This window comes from Pipistrellus kuhlii, unplaced genomic scaffold (genome assembly GCF_014108245.1).
Source record: "Pipistrellus kuhlii isolate mPipKuh1 unplaced genomic scaffold, mPipKuh1.p scaffold_m20_p_1, whole genome shotgun sequence".
NCBI classification, from domain to species: domain Eukaryota; kingdom Metazoa; phylum Chordata; class Mammalia; order Chiroptera; family Vespertilionidae; genus Pipistrellus; species Pipistrellus kuhlii.
This window is the reverse complement of record NW_023425404.1, coordinates 110,714,004-110,729,788: the sequence shown is the minus strand read 5'-3', so window position 1 is coordinate 110,729,788 and position 15,785 is coordinate 110,714,004. Positions and strand designations below refer to the sequence as shown.

Genomic DNA, 15,785 nt, shown 5'->3' with positions numbered 1-15,785 from the left:
TTGAGTCCTCAGAGAAGAGAGGAAATTGAATTCTGAGAAGGTAATTTGGAAGCATTCAGATATTACTTCTCTCATATACTACAGTATAGCTGGTTAATTGAAAGTGCACATCTATTATATAGCTTTATTTATTTACCAATTAACAGCATTTTATTTTATTCCATAAGCATTATAATAGTTATTCTAAAGTATGTTTCAATATCAGTAACAGTTTGGACCCCTAGATCTTCTGTCCTTAATGAGTCTGTTCTTAATGATCCTTTAAGTGTTTGTATAAGCAGATTATAGCACCTAAATTTCATTAAGAGATTAATTACATCATACAATCCACTTCTAATAATAAACAAATGGATCATTTGTACTTCAAATTAGCCTTGGATAATCCTGCTTTCCAAATTCTTACTGACTAGTCAGAGAGGATACCAGATCTAGGATCCTTTGTTGTCTTTTCAGACAATTATTAAGCAAACTAGTGGCCTGGTGCACAAAATTCATGCACATTAAAAGATGATTAATTAGAGGAAATAATTTAATATTGCTGTTTGCCCTTTCTCTATAATAGACATGTCAGAGATGAAAGAAAATTAGTAAAATGTGTATGAAAACCTTCCTCCTGTCAGTCTGGGGCACACCATGGGACCCAGAGTCAAGTCCCTGCCCATCCACATGTGCCTCAAAATCTTGTGAGATTCAGACCCCGGCCGTCCCCCTCCCCCATTGGGCTAGATCCAGACTTGGCCAGTCTCACTCTTGTCAAGTCCCACCAGGATGGGGGGCATGGCCTGAGGTCCTCTAGCCCAGCACAACATCGCTCTAAATTAAGAATACTACACACCATGTGTATATAGAAAAATTAGAAAACTTAGCATCCAAGATGTGTGTGTGTGAGAGAGAGAGCTAGAGGGAAGAAAAAATGCCATCATCCAGCCACAACCATTATCAACACTTCAAAGAACATCCTTAAAAACCATTTTTAATTACTAAAAATTTTGGTGTTGCTGTTTTACTAAGTGATGGGAATTTAGAGCGATGCAAATGGGAATTACAAAACCACAGTCTTTCCACCAGAAACCGAAGCCACTGCGGACAAAATCTCCGACGCCTTTAGCGTGCTTTCTTAGGAATTCAAGTAGAGGCAGGAATATAATTGAATTTCTCATTTTCAGCTGAAGACAAAATGGAAGGTCTACAAAGGTAAGATATGAGAATTTTCCAAATAGCAAAATCTGCTGCATGGGATTTTATACAGGCCGGGATTGTGTCCTGGGGTCTGAGGAAATGAAGTAGAAAGAAGTTGACATTCTATGCCCTTAGCTGGCGGTGAGTTTTGAGGAGCCCCACCCGCCTCTATTCCCGGCCCCAGGAGTCCCAGGAGAGGGTGGGGCCTGTTTTTTTCTCCCATCAGCGTTTGCCCAGCAGGTCTGAGCAGTCTTGGGGAACAGGGACCTCTCCACACCCTCAGTCTCATATTAGCAGCTGGAACAAGATTTGTGGGGTGAAAAGCTTGGGTGTTACCAGGAACATTCTTTAAAATGTGACCAGAACAAAACAAAAGCCCACACCCTAAAATCTGTCCTGAAAACTGGGCATTACTTCCTCTTTGTTCCACCTTTATCTCTCTTATTAAAAAAAAACAAACACACTTTATTGATTTTTTTACAGAGAGGAAGAGAGAGGGATAGAGAGCTAAAAACATCAATGAGAGAGAGACATCCATCAGCTGCCTCCTGCATTCCCCCTACGGGGGATGTGCCTGCAACCGAAGTACATGCTCTTGACCGGAATCAAACCCTGGACCTTTCAGTCTGCAGGCCGAAGCTCTATCCACTGAGCCAAACCGGTTTTGGCTCCACCTTTCTCTTTAAGGGAGCAAACGCGAGGTCATTTAAGTGACCAGTAGAGCTGCTACTGTTAATGGCTACTCTTGAGTCAGACGGAGCCTGAGTGGGGTAAAGGGGTGGGGAGAGGCGGGGAGGAGATAATGTTAGACGCCAATCTCGAAAACAAAGCATCCTTATTCTTGATAGAAGAGTTTCCTTATGAAAATAATGTTTATTGTAGAAAATTTGGAAAATACAAGCCACTTGTAATCCCACCTCTGCTGACGTTTTAGTGTACACCAACCAGCCTAACGCTTTCTGAGCACATTTTTTTTCTTTTCCATTTTTTATTTTTATTTATTTATTTTATTTATTTTTTATTAAATTATTATCTGTGTACATATCTTACCATTGGCCCCCCCCCCCCATACATACCCTCCCTCCCCAGAGTTTTGTGTCCATTGGTTGTACTTATATGCATATATATAAGTCCTTCAGTTGATCTATTATCTCCCCCAGATTTCCCTCCCCTCCCTGCTGTAATTTGACAGTCTGCTTGTTGCTTTACTGTCTCTATATCTATCTTTTGGTTCATCAGTTTATAACGTTCTTTATTATCCATAAATGAGTGAGGTCATGTGGTGTTTCTCTTTCATTGACTGGCTTATTTCACTCAGCATGATGTTCTCCAATTCCATCCAGGTTGCTGCAAATGATGAGAATTCCTTCTTTTTTATGGCAGCTTTCTGAGCACATTTACTCACATAAAATTAACAAAGATGAGATCAGAGGGAACACATGTTTTCATAAGCTATTCTTTTTCCTTTATCAAAATATCAGAAACATCTTTTCATGACATTAAATGCTTCTAAAGATTATGTTTTACCTTTCCAGTTTAATTTTTAAGAGGTTCTCTGTGACAACATTACATCTCTGTTTTTTGTGTTGTTGTTAATTTTTACCTTTATACCTTTTTTTATTGGATGAAGCTGATAATTTATTATATAATAAATTTCTTTATTATATAATGACAGCTCTTTTCACCTCTGTTCCATCTACTTCATTTAAGTTATGTTACTCATGCTCAAAAGCATCCGCTTGCTCTGGTACCCATTGCTGATGGCCATGGTTGGTACCATGGGTATCTCTAAAATAGTAAGGATTAGATGCTACACTGACCTAAAAAATATGTTTTTATTGATTTTGAGAGAGAAAGTGTGAGGGATAGAGATAAAAACATCCATAAGAAAGAAATATCATTAATCGGCTTCTTCCTGCATGACCTTCCCCTTCCCTCCCTGGGGATTGAGCCCACAACCTGGGCGTGTGCCCTGACTAGGAATTGAACCAGCAACCTATTGGTTCATAGGTTGATGCTCAACCACTGAATCATACCGGTTGGGCCATGCTGACTTTTTGCAGGCGTCATTGCACATGAAGAAAAAAACACCTTCCAGATCTGTCCGTAGATCCCAAACCCTTTTACTGAGCAGCAAACCTGTGCATCCTCATGAGTTGCTTCTCATATAGTTTAGCCACAAGACATGTGCAGTGTTTGAAATGGGAAAACATTTTCAGACGAACTTGAACCCATAGTCCACTGAAAAATGAAAATTGTGACCAAGGAAAAAGGAGAAAAAAAATGTTGGTCATTTCATTTGATCTACCAGCTCAGTTTCCTCTGGAGCAGGTCTTCTTCACTCATGAAAAAACACCTGCCCAGCAATGATTTTCTGAGGCCTTCACAGGAAGCTCATTACTAGGAGCAATTGTATATTAATCAACTAAATTAATTTGTTGCTATACAACAAGACATATTCTTCTTTTGTCAGCTACATAAATGGCACTTGTCCTTGAGGTTGCTCTGTTGATTTTTCCAGGCACGTGATTTCTATGAGCTGCCTTTCTGGGCCTGCTGACTTAGCTGCACGGTGGCTCGGTACCCGCGGAGGCCACCCTGAGGTTAGCAGCCCTTCCCTTTCTTCTCCTTTGTGGTCTCTGCTGGGCAGGCTCAGAGGTTCCTGCTCCTCAGCTCCTTTTCATTGGTGCTCTTTGGGCTGCTGTTCAAACTCACTCTTGCACTGTGGTTGCTACACTTGCCTCTTCCATCGCTCTCTCCTTCCTGTCCTTCCCTTCTTCATGTTCTTCCCTTCCCATCTTTTGCCTTCTTTTCCTCTCCCTTCAAGGTGACTCATTCATCTGCACCCTGATACTATTGCTTGCTTTTCTTGGCTGCCTGGCTCCAGGTTCTGGCTACCGTGCTTGGAGGTGAGGGTATTGGCAATTAAAAAAATTAAATTAATTGGAGTAACATTGGTTAATAAAAATATATTATTTTCTGGTGTACAACATTGTAATTCAACATCTGTGTGCTCCACTGAGTGCTCACCACTAGAGGTCTAATTTCCTCCCATTACCATGTATTTGGCCCTCTTCACCCTCTTTACCCTCCCCTATCCCCTTCTTTGGTAACCACCATTCTGTTGTCTGTCCCCATTTGCAACAATATAGATAGACGTACCTTGAGAATATTACGCTAAGTGAAATAATTCAGAAAAGAACAAACAGAAACAACACACACACACACACAAACACCCAACAACTATGATTTCACTCATATGTGCAATATAAAACAAAAACTAGCAAGTGAACTAACAAAACAAGCAAAACTAAACTTATAGATAGCAGTTTTGAGATCAGCAGGGGGTGCTGTCCCTGGTGAATAGCCCCAGGTAATGGCCTGGACTCCTACTTGGTGGCCTGCAGAGCAAGTGGACCTAACCCCTGCCCACTTCTTTGGTCCTGACCCCATTCATGCTATTGCTCTCCTGACTTAGGCTGAACAAGTACTATGCTGTCCAAGTGGCCAGCAGTGACTATGAACATGTGAAATGCATCTAGTCCACTTGGAGAGCAGTAAGTATAAAACACACACTGGATTTTGAGTTCTTATCTTATTTTTATAAAAATAAAGGATGTACACGATCCCATTAATTAAAACTATTACTTTTTAAAATGTAACTACCACATGGCACACATCTGTGGCTCTCACCAAATTCCCATTGGACAGCACAGCACATGCATAGCTCCTCCAATGGCTGCTTAGAACTTGCCTCTTTCCAACTGCTAAGGGCTTGGAGCTTTCTTCTGAGGTCATTATGACTTTGTTCTTTTTACTTTTGCTTCTTTAAATGTGAAAAGACAAGTATATATTTATATTTTTCTGCTAATCTATTTTAAATTTAATCTAAAAGGGAAAAGCCCCACTGCAGCCACTTCTTATCTGTGGTCAAATATTGATCTATAATGATATCTAGATTAAAAAAAATTAGTCTAGCCCCTTACTTGTTTTTGTCCTTGAGCTTCCCTTGGTATTTTCAATGGCTCAGACCATCAAATGCCGACCATGACCACAGCCTGTGAGGAAGAGCAGGTCCCTGTGCCTGTGATCTCATCTCAGCCCCTCCTCATTCCTCCAAAGTTGCTTAGACAACTAAGAGATGAACCAAATGACCTAGCTGTAAACAGGTGAGCTGGGCTGATCAGCATGTAGTTTCCTGAACCAGAAATAGGGAAAAAATAAGGCTGTTATGTGTGGGAGGTGAAGATGAAAAAAGGCTAAGAAGAGAAAAAGTATATGTGGCCATGTGTGGCCATGGCCAGTTGAATTTATAAGGAAGATATTATGAGTAAATAGAATCTGTGAACAGGGAAACCTATGTATAGAAAGTATGTAAGACAGCCAGACGAGAATGACAATAGCAAGTTGGGAGTGGCAGAGAGAAGCAGACATGTAGAGATCAGTTGAATTATTCTAATGACAAGTGTCTTAGTCCAATTGGGTTACTGTAACTGAAATATCATAAACTGGGCAGCTTATAACAACAGAAATTTATTTCTCACAGTCTGGACGCTGGGAAGTCCAAGATGAAGATGCCAGCATGTTCAGTATTTGGGTAAGGGCCCTCTTTCTAGTTCATGGAGGGCAACTTCTCACTGTGTGGTCAGTCACATAGTGGAAGGGATGAGGGAGCTCCGTGGGATCTTTTTTATAAAGATGCTCATCCCATTCATAAAGGTCCCACCCTCTTGACTTAATCACCTTCCAAAGGCTCCATCTCCTGATACGATCACATTGTGGGTTAGAATTCCAACATAGTGTTTTGGTGGGGCATAAACATTCAGACTAAAGCAATAGATCACTAAAGCAAAGATTTGTAGATTGATTCTATTATAGATCTGATTTTTTTTTTTTTTCATGTGGCTTTTCAGATTCCTTCTTTTTTGAAACTGGGTTGCTCAACTTTTCTATGTTCCTCTCTGTGAGGAATATCACTCTGAGCCTCCTTTCACTGAGGGAACTCGAGTGGCTTTCTGTTTCCTGTAACCAGCCTAAAAAAATAATACCATAATTTTGCATAATTTTTAGGGTTAATGTCTTTCTCCCCCAAAGTAGCTTTCAGCTTTAGATGTATTCCAGCCCACTTCCCTCTCCCACATTTCTGTTAGGTCCACACAGAATTTAATCAACCTACTCCAACCCTACTCTGTTTAATACCTAAAATGACCCTTCATCAGCTGCTCCTGAACCACATAACCTAATATTACTATTTGAAATGATTAAATTCTTAATTAATTTTGTATATATTAGGAGGAAGATGATTGCTTAGTTTGTTAATGAACATAACTGCAATTCTTGCCAAGCAAGTTAGAAATTTACTTCCATTTGAAGTTCAGAATTGATGCTAATTAATGTCAGAGGTTTGGTGCAAAAACTAAGAACTTACCACCAGGGATTTAAAACAAATGTTCATTATTGTTATTTTCATTGGGCAAGAATAACATTTTTCTTGATCTCTTTTTAATTAGTTAATTAATTAATTATTTCAGTTGCAGAAAACTGTTTTTATTTTTTATTGAGATATAAAAAATATATCATTATATTAGTTTCAGGTGTACAACATAATCATTCAATATTTGCATATATTGTTTGTAGAGGTGTTTCTCTCTTTTCTGAGTCCAGCACGGAAAATGAACGGGTTCAGGTGCTGAGTGGAGGAGCTGGGGATTAAGAAATAAAAGAAAGAAAGAGACAAGACACAGAAATTGAAGCAAGCTGGGCGCCAGGTGAGACGCCATTCTCTCTGTTGGAGAGTCAGTGAGTGACTCTGCCCATGCAGCACATTTATTTTATACCCCCAAATACCAGGAAGTATCACCAAAACTTAGGATCAAAGGAGCTTATTTGCATTCTTAAGTAGGCCCTACCATTACTGGATTTACATATCTAGACCTGCCCCTTACTGACACCAGAACTGACAACACCCCCCTGCCTTCTTGGGAGGGGTGCAACTGAGATGTGGCCCTGCCACTCGCCTCAGGCTCAGCTGACAACAATTTAAAAAATGGTCATGTGCCTTCCCAGGGGGCCCTTTACAATTGTGAAATAATAACCACCAGAAGTCTAGTTAATATGTCACCATACATAGTTTCAGAATATTTAAAAAATATATTTTATTGATTTTTTTACAGAGAGGAAGGGAGAGGAATAGAGAGTTAGAAACATTGATGAGAGAGAAACATCAGCTGCCTCCTGCTGGGGATGTTCCTGCAACCAAGTACATGCTCTTGACCAGAATCGAACCTGGGACCCTTGAGTCTGCATTCGGACGATCTATCCACTGAGCCAAACCGGTTAGGGCCAGAATATTTTTCTTGTGATGAGAACTCTTTAGACTTATTCTCTTAGCAACTTTAAAATACACAACACACTGTTATTGACTATAGTTACCATTCTGCGCAGTACATCCTCATGTTCTTTTAATTTTATGATTGGAAGTTTGTATTTTTTGACCACCTTCCCCGATTCAGTCTTGATCTTGATCTAGTTTTTAATTGACTATAAGTTATGGTAAGGGAGTATATTAGTTAGCTTGGGCTGTTATACAAAATACCATAAACTGGGTGGCTTAAACAACACAAATTTATTTTCTCACAGTTCTGGAGTTCTGGAGCCTGGAAATCTGAAATCAGGATATTATCATGGTTCAGTTTTGATGAGTACTTTCTCCCCCACTTTCAGATTGCTGCCTTCTTGCTGTGTCCTCATGTGGCGGGGGTAGAATGGGTGGGAGAAAAGAGAAAGAGAGAGACAGAGAGAAAGAGAAAAAGAGAGGGAAAGAGAGAAAGAGAGAAAAAGAGAGAGTCTGAAACCTCTCTGATGTCTCTTTAAAACTTTTTTTAAAGGACACTATTCTCATCGTGAGGGCTCCACCTTCATGCCCTCATCTAACCCTAATTATCTCTTAATCATCTCTTTAAATACCATCACATTGAGGGTGTTAATGGGAAACCCCCAGGTGGGTTTGGGCTGCCTGTTGCTATGTCCAATAACGAAATCAGGCATTTATGAGAAGGCTAGCCAACCAAGAAGACAGGGTGCTTACAAGAATTCAAATCTGTCTTATAGCAAGGTGCAGAAGACAGGATTACAAAGGGGAATGGGTTAGGGTGAGGCTGGGAATGGAATGCCTCTATGTGCAGCCCTGGAGGTCTGCACATGCCAGCTATTATTGTCCTTATTCATCAGGAGATGAGATGATGTTTTGACTGCTGGTGGGTCAGTCTGACCATGCTTTTCAGTTCTGCTTGCTGGATTCACAGCTGTCACCTTCTCCATCACTTCCCACAGGCCTTGAAAAGGAAACTTAAGAAAAACTTAATTCCCTATTCACACAAGTATATGTGTTCTAAGATTATTTTTCAGATTAATTCAGGCGTTCTATCTATCAGATAACAAGTCCCCTTTCGAGGTTTAGGACTTCAACATATGAATGAAAGACTGAGAAAAAGAGAAAGGAAGAGAGAGTCTGAAACCTCTCTGTCGTCTCTTCAAAACTCTTTTGAAGGGCACTAATCCCATCATGAGGACTCCACCTTCAAGTCCTCATCTGAACCTACTAATCTCTTAATCATCTCTCTAAACACCATCAACCTATGAATTTTGGGATTACATAATTCAGTTCATAGCATAATAAAGGCATATTATCATCTTAATAATATATAACATTTTTCTCATGTGACTATGTTATGCAAAATAACATATGACTATGTTATGTTATTTTTCTCATGTGACTATGTTATTTTTAATTCGAGTTTTATTTTTATAGCTGGATATTCATCAAGATTGGCTAATGATTCAAAAAGCAATCTTGAAATACATGAAAAAGGTAATAATAACTATCTTCATACTTGTCACCTCCCATCTGATTTGGATGAAAAACATATCAAGGAGTTAGTTCAATTTTATTGATTTTTTTTACTCTAGTCAATTATTAAACACATTTTTACTAAGTTCTTAATGCATGCAGGGCACTGTTCTTGGTGCTTTATATGAGTTAATCTTTGTTTTGAAAACTAATATTGAGGGTGCATTGTGGGAGAGGGTCCTAGCTGGGAGATGGGGATTCATATCTGCCACATCTCCAAGACAGGTCTGCGTGAGAGAAGTCCTACCTCCTTCCATGGTTGGCATGATGGTAGGACTTCTTATCGGGTTGTTACAGAACAATTTAAGGAAGACATGGTACGTTGCTCAGCTAAGACACCGGGAGAGGGTATGGAGAGATGCATGAACTGCTTCTGGAGAAAGTCAACAGGATGGAGTAACTGGTAAGGGTTTGCTGGGCAGAGAAGGAGGAGTTTGGTTGATTTTTTTAAGGGTAGCCTTTCCTGATTTCCCAGCTGAATTAGAAGTTTCTCCTCTGTTCTTATTCAGTGGCAGGAGAAGGGCTTTATTTCAGAGCATTTATCACATTGTATTATAATTCTTTGCTTGCTTATTTGTCCCATTAGATTTTATTACAAGCAAAGTTCTTGCCTTAATCCCCATTGCATCCCCTTGTGCCAAACGTTCTGCTTACCAGTAATTGTGTATTGAATGGATGAAAGTACATAATTGTTTTTAGAACAGCTTCTGAATCTTGAATGTCCCCTAATGTCTTAATTTTACATTTCTCATTGACTTGTAATGGTACTGTAATGGTAAATGAGATAATTTTTCTAAAGTGTATAAGATCTTTGAAGAAATGCTCCCTTAGACTAAGGCTCATATGTAGCTACCAAATAACACCTGAGATAAGATCTACTGTTTTTCTTTAGTTTCACCTATCAAGCTTGTTGGCTGGGGAAACTTTCCTTCTTGGTGAATTTGTGTCAACTGGCAAAAATGTACACAATTTTACACAAATTCTGACCAATATACGGCATAAAATAAAACTCTGTGTGACGAGAAAATGAATACATTAATACTAAGAGCTATTGGCCTAGATGGTTTAGCTCAGTGGATAGAATGTCAGCCTGCAGACTGAAGGGTCCCAGGTTTGATTCTGGTCAAGGGCACATGCCTGGGTTGTGGGGTCGATCTCCAGTGGGGAGTGTGCAAGAGGCAGCCGATCAATGATTCTCTCTCATTATTGATGTTTCTATCTCTCTCTCCCTCTCCCTCTCCCTTCCTCTCTGAAATCAATAAAAAATACATTAAAAAATACCAAGAGCTATTCTTAGTTGGTCATTACACTTCTAACAGCATGCCTTTTAAAAAAAGTAAAACAAACAAAACCCCACCCATACCGATTCTTGCATGTACATTTATTTTTGTTGCTGATGAAGTAGAAATAATTTCTCCCCCAAATCTCAGCGGTTTGCAGACACAATGATTTCTTACTCTCATAATGTGAGGGGTTGTGGGCTTGCTGTGACTCTGCTAGGCATGGCTGGGCTTACTAAACTCAGTTAGGTTCTACTGGCTAGACAGGTCTTTGAATTCTTGAACAAAAGTCAATGAAACAGCCACTCCCTGAGATATGCTCTTCTTATGGCTGGGTGCCAGCACTCAAGAGGATGAGAGGACAAAATCCCTTCAGATTCTGCTCTGATATGACCTCTGTCATATCCACTAAAATTCCATTGGCCAAAGGAAGTCACACTATCAAGCTCAGTGTCACTGTGTGGGGAAATACTACCTGCCTATAGGAAGTGTTGCCAGAGTGGAACAAAAACATTGTGAACCAATAATACAATCCACCACAATCTGAGTCCAGTGTTCGTCAAAGCCACCATTTGGCCTTTTGCAATATTAATTACTCTTTAAAGCTTTCAATTTGGAGTTCAGTGTATGTAGCTTAAGTAATAAAAGTGATTAGAAGGTCTTTACAAGGTTCCATGGAAATAGGCCCCAGAGATAAAAGTAAACAGATTTGGGAATTTTAGCTAAAGAAAAATATTTAAATTTATAACGGTATAAATGTTTTCACAGGTCATGAAGGTAAGCTATTCTTTATATCTGTGGATGTCCAAGCCAGCAGAAAAGGATTTAATTAAAGTGGAGATATTGGGGTATAGTTTCCATGAGGAACGATTTCTTGACTAGTCAAGTGAAAAAAACATGAAAGGGGCAAAAGGTCTCCCTAGTGGATAATTAAATCATTCATCTGCTTGAGGGAGGAAGGCTGGGCCAGATGACAGGTTTCTGCCAATTCTCTGTTTATAGTACTTTGAATTTTGAAATAAAGAAGTCCTTTTAAGACAGATGGCATTAAAATTCTTCTTACATCAGTGAAATGTCACTAAGAAACTTAAAAGCTGGCTTAATGCGGAAAATGAAAATAGTAAGAGAAACAGATATGAGAGGAAAATGTAACTCTTAGTATTCATTGTTTATTTTTGAGAGAATAAAACATCACAATTAATTCCAATTTTAAATAAAATGGTAATTTGTTTTATTCATACTTTCTCTCAACAAACATTTAATTAGTATCTACTATATGTTGGACTGTGATAGGTACTGATTGGCTATTAAACAACTCATAGTTAAAAGATCAGACAAATCAGCTACAGATGTCACATATCACCATCCCTCACTCTTCCTCAGATTTAAAAAAGAAAATAGGATTTTTAAACTACATGCTATCATTTACAGTTATGAAAATCTAAATGCTAAAAAAACTTAGTCTTTAGGTGACCATATAAATAATTTTTTTTCTGAGATTTATTTTATTTTTCAATAACTATCCAATGTAGGTTTTTCTCCCCAGCTTTATTGAGATTTACTTGACAAATAAAATGGTAAGATATTTAAAGAATACAACATGATGATTTGATATACATATACTGTGAATGGATTTCACCTGAGTTAAGCATCCATCACCACACATATTAACCCTTTTTTTTGGTGTGAGAACATTTAAGTTCTACTGTCTTAGCAAATTTTATGTTATCAACTATAGTCATGTTACACTTTAGATTCTCAGATCTTATTCATCTTATAACTGAAAGTTTGTACCCTTTCACCTAATCCTCCCTATTTCCCCACCTCCCTGCCCCTGCCAACCACTATTTATTTATATTTTATTTTTTACTGTTTCTATGAGTTCAACCTTTTTCAACCTTTCCCCCCCCCCCCCCCCCCCCCCCCCTGAGTCCACATCTAAGAAATTATCTCTAAGTAACATGCAGTATTTGTCTTCCTGTATTTGGATTGTTTCACTTAACAAAATCAGCCAGGTTCACCCACGGTCTGAGGAATTTCTAAATAGCTCTAAGGTGTTCTTAAATGACAACTATAATAATCCTCATTGCTAGGTTGATTAGAACGTCGGCCTGCTACGCCAAGGTTTTGGGTCAGAGCAGATACCAAAACCAACCAATGAACGCATACATAAGTGGGACAACAGATAGATGTTTCTTTCTCTCAAAACCAATCAATAAAATGACAACCAGTCCTTAGACAGCAAATTATTGTTTTATTTGCTTTTTAAAAAATGTTTTTTTTTAATTGCTTTTTAGAGATAGAGGGAAGGAGAGGGAGAGTTACAAACATGGATGAGAGAAACAGCTACATCAATGAGCTGCCTCTGGCATGCTCCCTGCAGGTGCCACTGCCGAACTGGTGCACAGGTTGGGGCTCAGCCACCAAGCCACACCAGCTGGGCCATTCCATTTGCTTTTGAGGTAATGGTATGAGCAGAGCTATGAGTGTTGTTACCTTGGCTAATCCCTTTTAAGAAATTATCTCTTTTGAAAAGTCAAAGGGCACAGCCTGATTGTGAATAGTTTACCAGTGCAGCCTGCCCAAGAAGCCCAGAAATCGAGTTTCCTTCTTCCCATGAAAAACCTGTTATGATTTAAAAAACAAACAAGAAAAATAACAGAATATTTGTCACGGTAGTAGCCATGTGATATTCCTGAGTCTTAAGTTGTGTGCCAGCAATGGAATGTGTTTATTTGTTACAACCCACGATAAGCCTATCTGGTACTATGAGCCAGGCAGACTGAAGCCCTTCAGAGCCCATGACTCATTCAGTCCGCACAGCAGGAGGGCAGGCGCTGTTGGGTAGCTCTCTTATCCCCCCATTTTGTAGATTAGAACACTGAGGCACAGAAAGGGTGAGGGTTTGCAGGGGACCAGTACATGGTAGGGCTGGGCTTTGAACTCAGGCCGTCTCGCTCTGTTGTGCGGCCTTTTATAAAGCAAATCCAATAACCTGAGATCTCATTAAAACTAAAAACGGATGCCCATTCAGTCTGGTTCCATCCTATCTTCAGCCTTCAGTTGATTTTTTTTTTTTTTTTTTTTTTTTTTTTTTACTTTTGTGCTTAGAACTACGAGTGTGTAATTGCTCTTCTTAATGCAGGTGAAGAATTCGTGGATCCCATGGTGCTGCGTTACACACATACACAGTGTGTGTACCCACACTGAGCAAAATGAACGAGGACCGTTTATTAACCAAGAAAGGTTTGATGAGGCCTAAAGTGACCAGCCGTTCTGCCAGGAGAGAGAGGCAAAGTGCCGGGGATGGGAGCCGGGATGGGAAGACGGCTTCCCCTCCGGGCGCCAGGACTCCACCGGGGACCCGGGAGCCGCGCTCTCCCGGCAGAGGCCGCAGGAGGGGGCGCCGCGGGGACGAAGTCGGGCTCCCCGCGGGTCCCCGGGCTCCCGGGCCCCGAGCGCTCTCTGCGCGCCGCGGGGATCGCCTCTGCCCGCGGCCTCGGGGCCGGAGGAGGAGGAGGGGGGCGGGCGCACCATCGCGCCCTCCGGGTACCGGGAACATCTGCCCGGGAATGGGGGTGACCGAGCTGGGGCAGAAAAGATGGACAGGAAACGCGCGCGGGTTGGAGCCCCCCCATCTCTCCGTGCCCCGCCGCTCCCCGCCCGCCACCGCCCACCAGGCCGCCCCTGCTGCGGCGCCCGCACGCGCGCTCCCCGGCCCGGCAGCCGCGGCCGCGGTGCCTGCGGAGCTCCCGGTGCCGGGCCCTCCCCTCCCCGCCGCCCCCTCCCTCTCCGGTGCCCGACGTGCTCGTTCCCCGCCGCTGGGCTCGGGGCGCGCCGGTGGGTTTGGCCTGCGTGGCGGCGGCGAGGCGGGGAGCCGTGCGGAGGGGCGGCGCGAGCGGGGGTGAGTCACCGCTACCTGGGGCGCCAGCGACGCAGAGCGAGCGGCTCGCAGCCCGAGCCCGAGCCCGAGCCGGAGCCGGAGCGGAGAGCGCGCCGCCCCCAGGCGCCAGGCCCGCCGCCTCCCGCGCGCCCACCGCGCCCCCGCCGCTCCCCGCGCGCCCAGCCGGCTCGCCCGGAGCCCGGCGCCCCCCAGACCCCGGCGCCCACCGCCCTCCCGCGGCCCCGAGGCGGTGCGGGGCGCGCGGGGGATGCCACAGCGGCTCCCCGGAGCCCCCAGCCGCCGCCGCCGCCCCCGGGAACCGCGACCATGAACCCCCAGTGCGCCCGCTGCGGGAAAGTGGTGTATCCCACCGAGAAAGTCAACTGCCTGGACAAGGTGAGCGGAGAGCCGGCTGCACCTGCTCGGGAAGTTTTGGCATCTGGGACGCAAGGTCTCGGCTCCGTGTGCGGGGCGCAGAGGAAGACGCCCCGGGAGTGTCAGGGAGCGGCTCACGGACGGCGCTCGAGCCGGGGGGGGGTGGGGTGGGGGTGGGGGGCTTTGGTCGGGGTGCGGGCGGCGGGGTGCGGGGCCGCTCCGGCCTCGGCAGGGCTGCGGCGGAGCGCGCGCCGCGGAGCCAGCCCGGGCCCGGGCGCCTGGCCGGGCACCGGGCGCCCCTCCTATCGGCGAGCCGCGCCCCCTCCCACCTCCACTCCCGCTCCTCGCTTCCCCGCACCCGCTTCCTGGAAGACCTGCCGGCGCCCTGATTACTACCCCCCCCCCCCCCCCCCAAGGACCTCCCGTGCCGGCGGAGGTGGAGAGGCGAATAGTAATTAATAAGCCAGGGCGGCCGCTGCCGCAGTGCTGAGGATCAGCCCCCGGAGAGCCCGGGCTGCGGGCGGCGGGCAGGGCTCAGGGGCCCATCCGTCCGGCTCAGGCCTCCCCGGGTGCGGAGGGAGTGGGACCGCCCGGGAGCCAGACCCCGCCTGGCAATTGAAACCAGCCGGAGGCGGTCCCTGTGAAATCAGCGTGTGGTGTCAAAATGCCTCTTAAAAGAGCCACTCAGCCACCCTGACAGTCATTTCGGACAAAGTCCGCCTTTCCCGCAATGTAGTGGGAGCTGGACAGGGATGCGGGGGCGAAGGGTACTGGCGTAGCCCGCTTCCTGGCTCCGCGGGGCACCTGACTTCCCTCTGGACCCAGTATTTAGGAGATCCTACAAGCACGGGGGTGTAGGCACTTTGAACTGGAGTGGTTTTCCTTTTGAAGCCACTTCACAGGCTGCATTCCTCCCTGAACCACGCTCAGAATTCCATCCCGGGCTCCCGTAGAAGGGCAGCGTGGACAGAGCTGTGGCGGGGCTCTTCCTTCCCTGTGCATTGTGGTGGGGGTTCATTTTAAAACGCAGTTTTCAGAGTTGCTGCTTTATTTCCTGAACTGACAGTAGGCAAACCCATCCACTGTTACCTCCCATCATTTTCTTGTATTTTTCAACTACGGGTGGGGACTGTGATGCACTAAAAAAGTCTCCTTTCTG

The 15,785-nt window shown here is 43.7% G+C and overlaps 1 protein-coding gene across 2 annotated transcripts in view; it reads left to right on the top strand.

Moving 5' to 3' along the window:
- Positions 1-14,156: 14,156 nt before the first annotated feature.
- NEBL (nebulette) overlaps positions 14,157-15,785 on the top strand; it is a 364,126-nt gene continuing 362,497 nt past the window's right edge. The window contains exon 1 of one of the 2 annotated variants that reach the window (XM_045587984.1): positions 14,157-14,647. In XM_045587984.1, coding sequence (XP_045443940.1) covers positions 14,579-14,647 — 69 coding nt within the window. In that variant the 5' untranslated portion in view covers positions 14,157-14,578. The remainder of the gene's footprint in view (positions 14,648-15,785) is intronic. The other variant, XM_036459604.2, reaches the window with a different exon arrangement.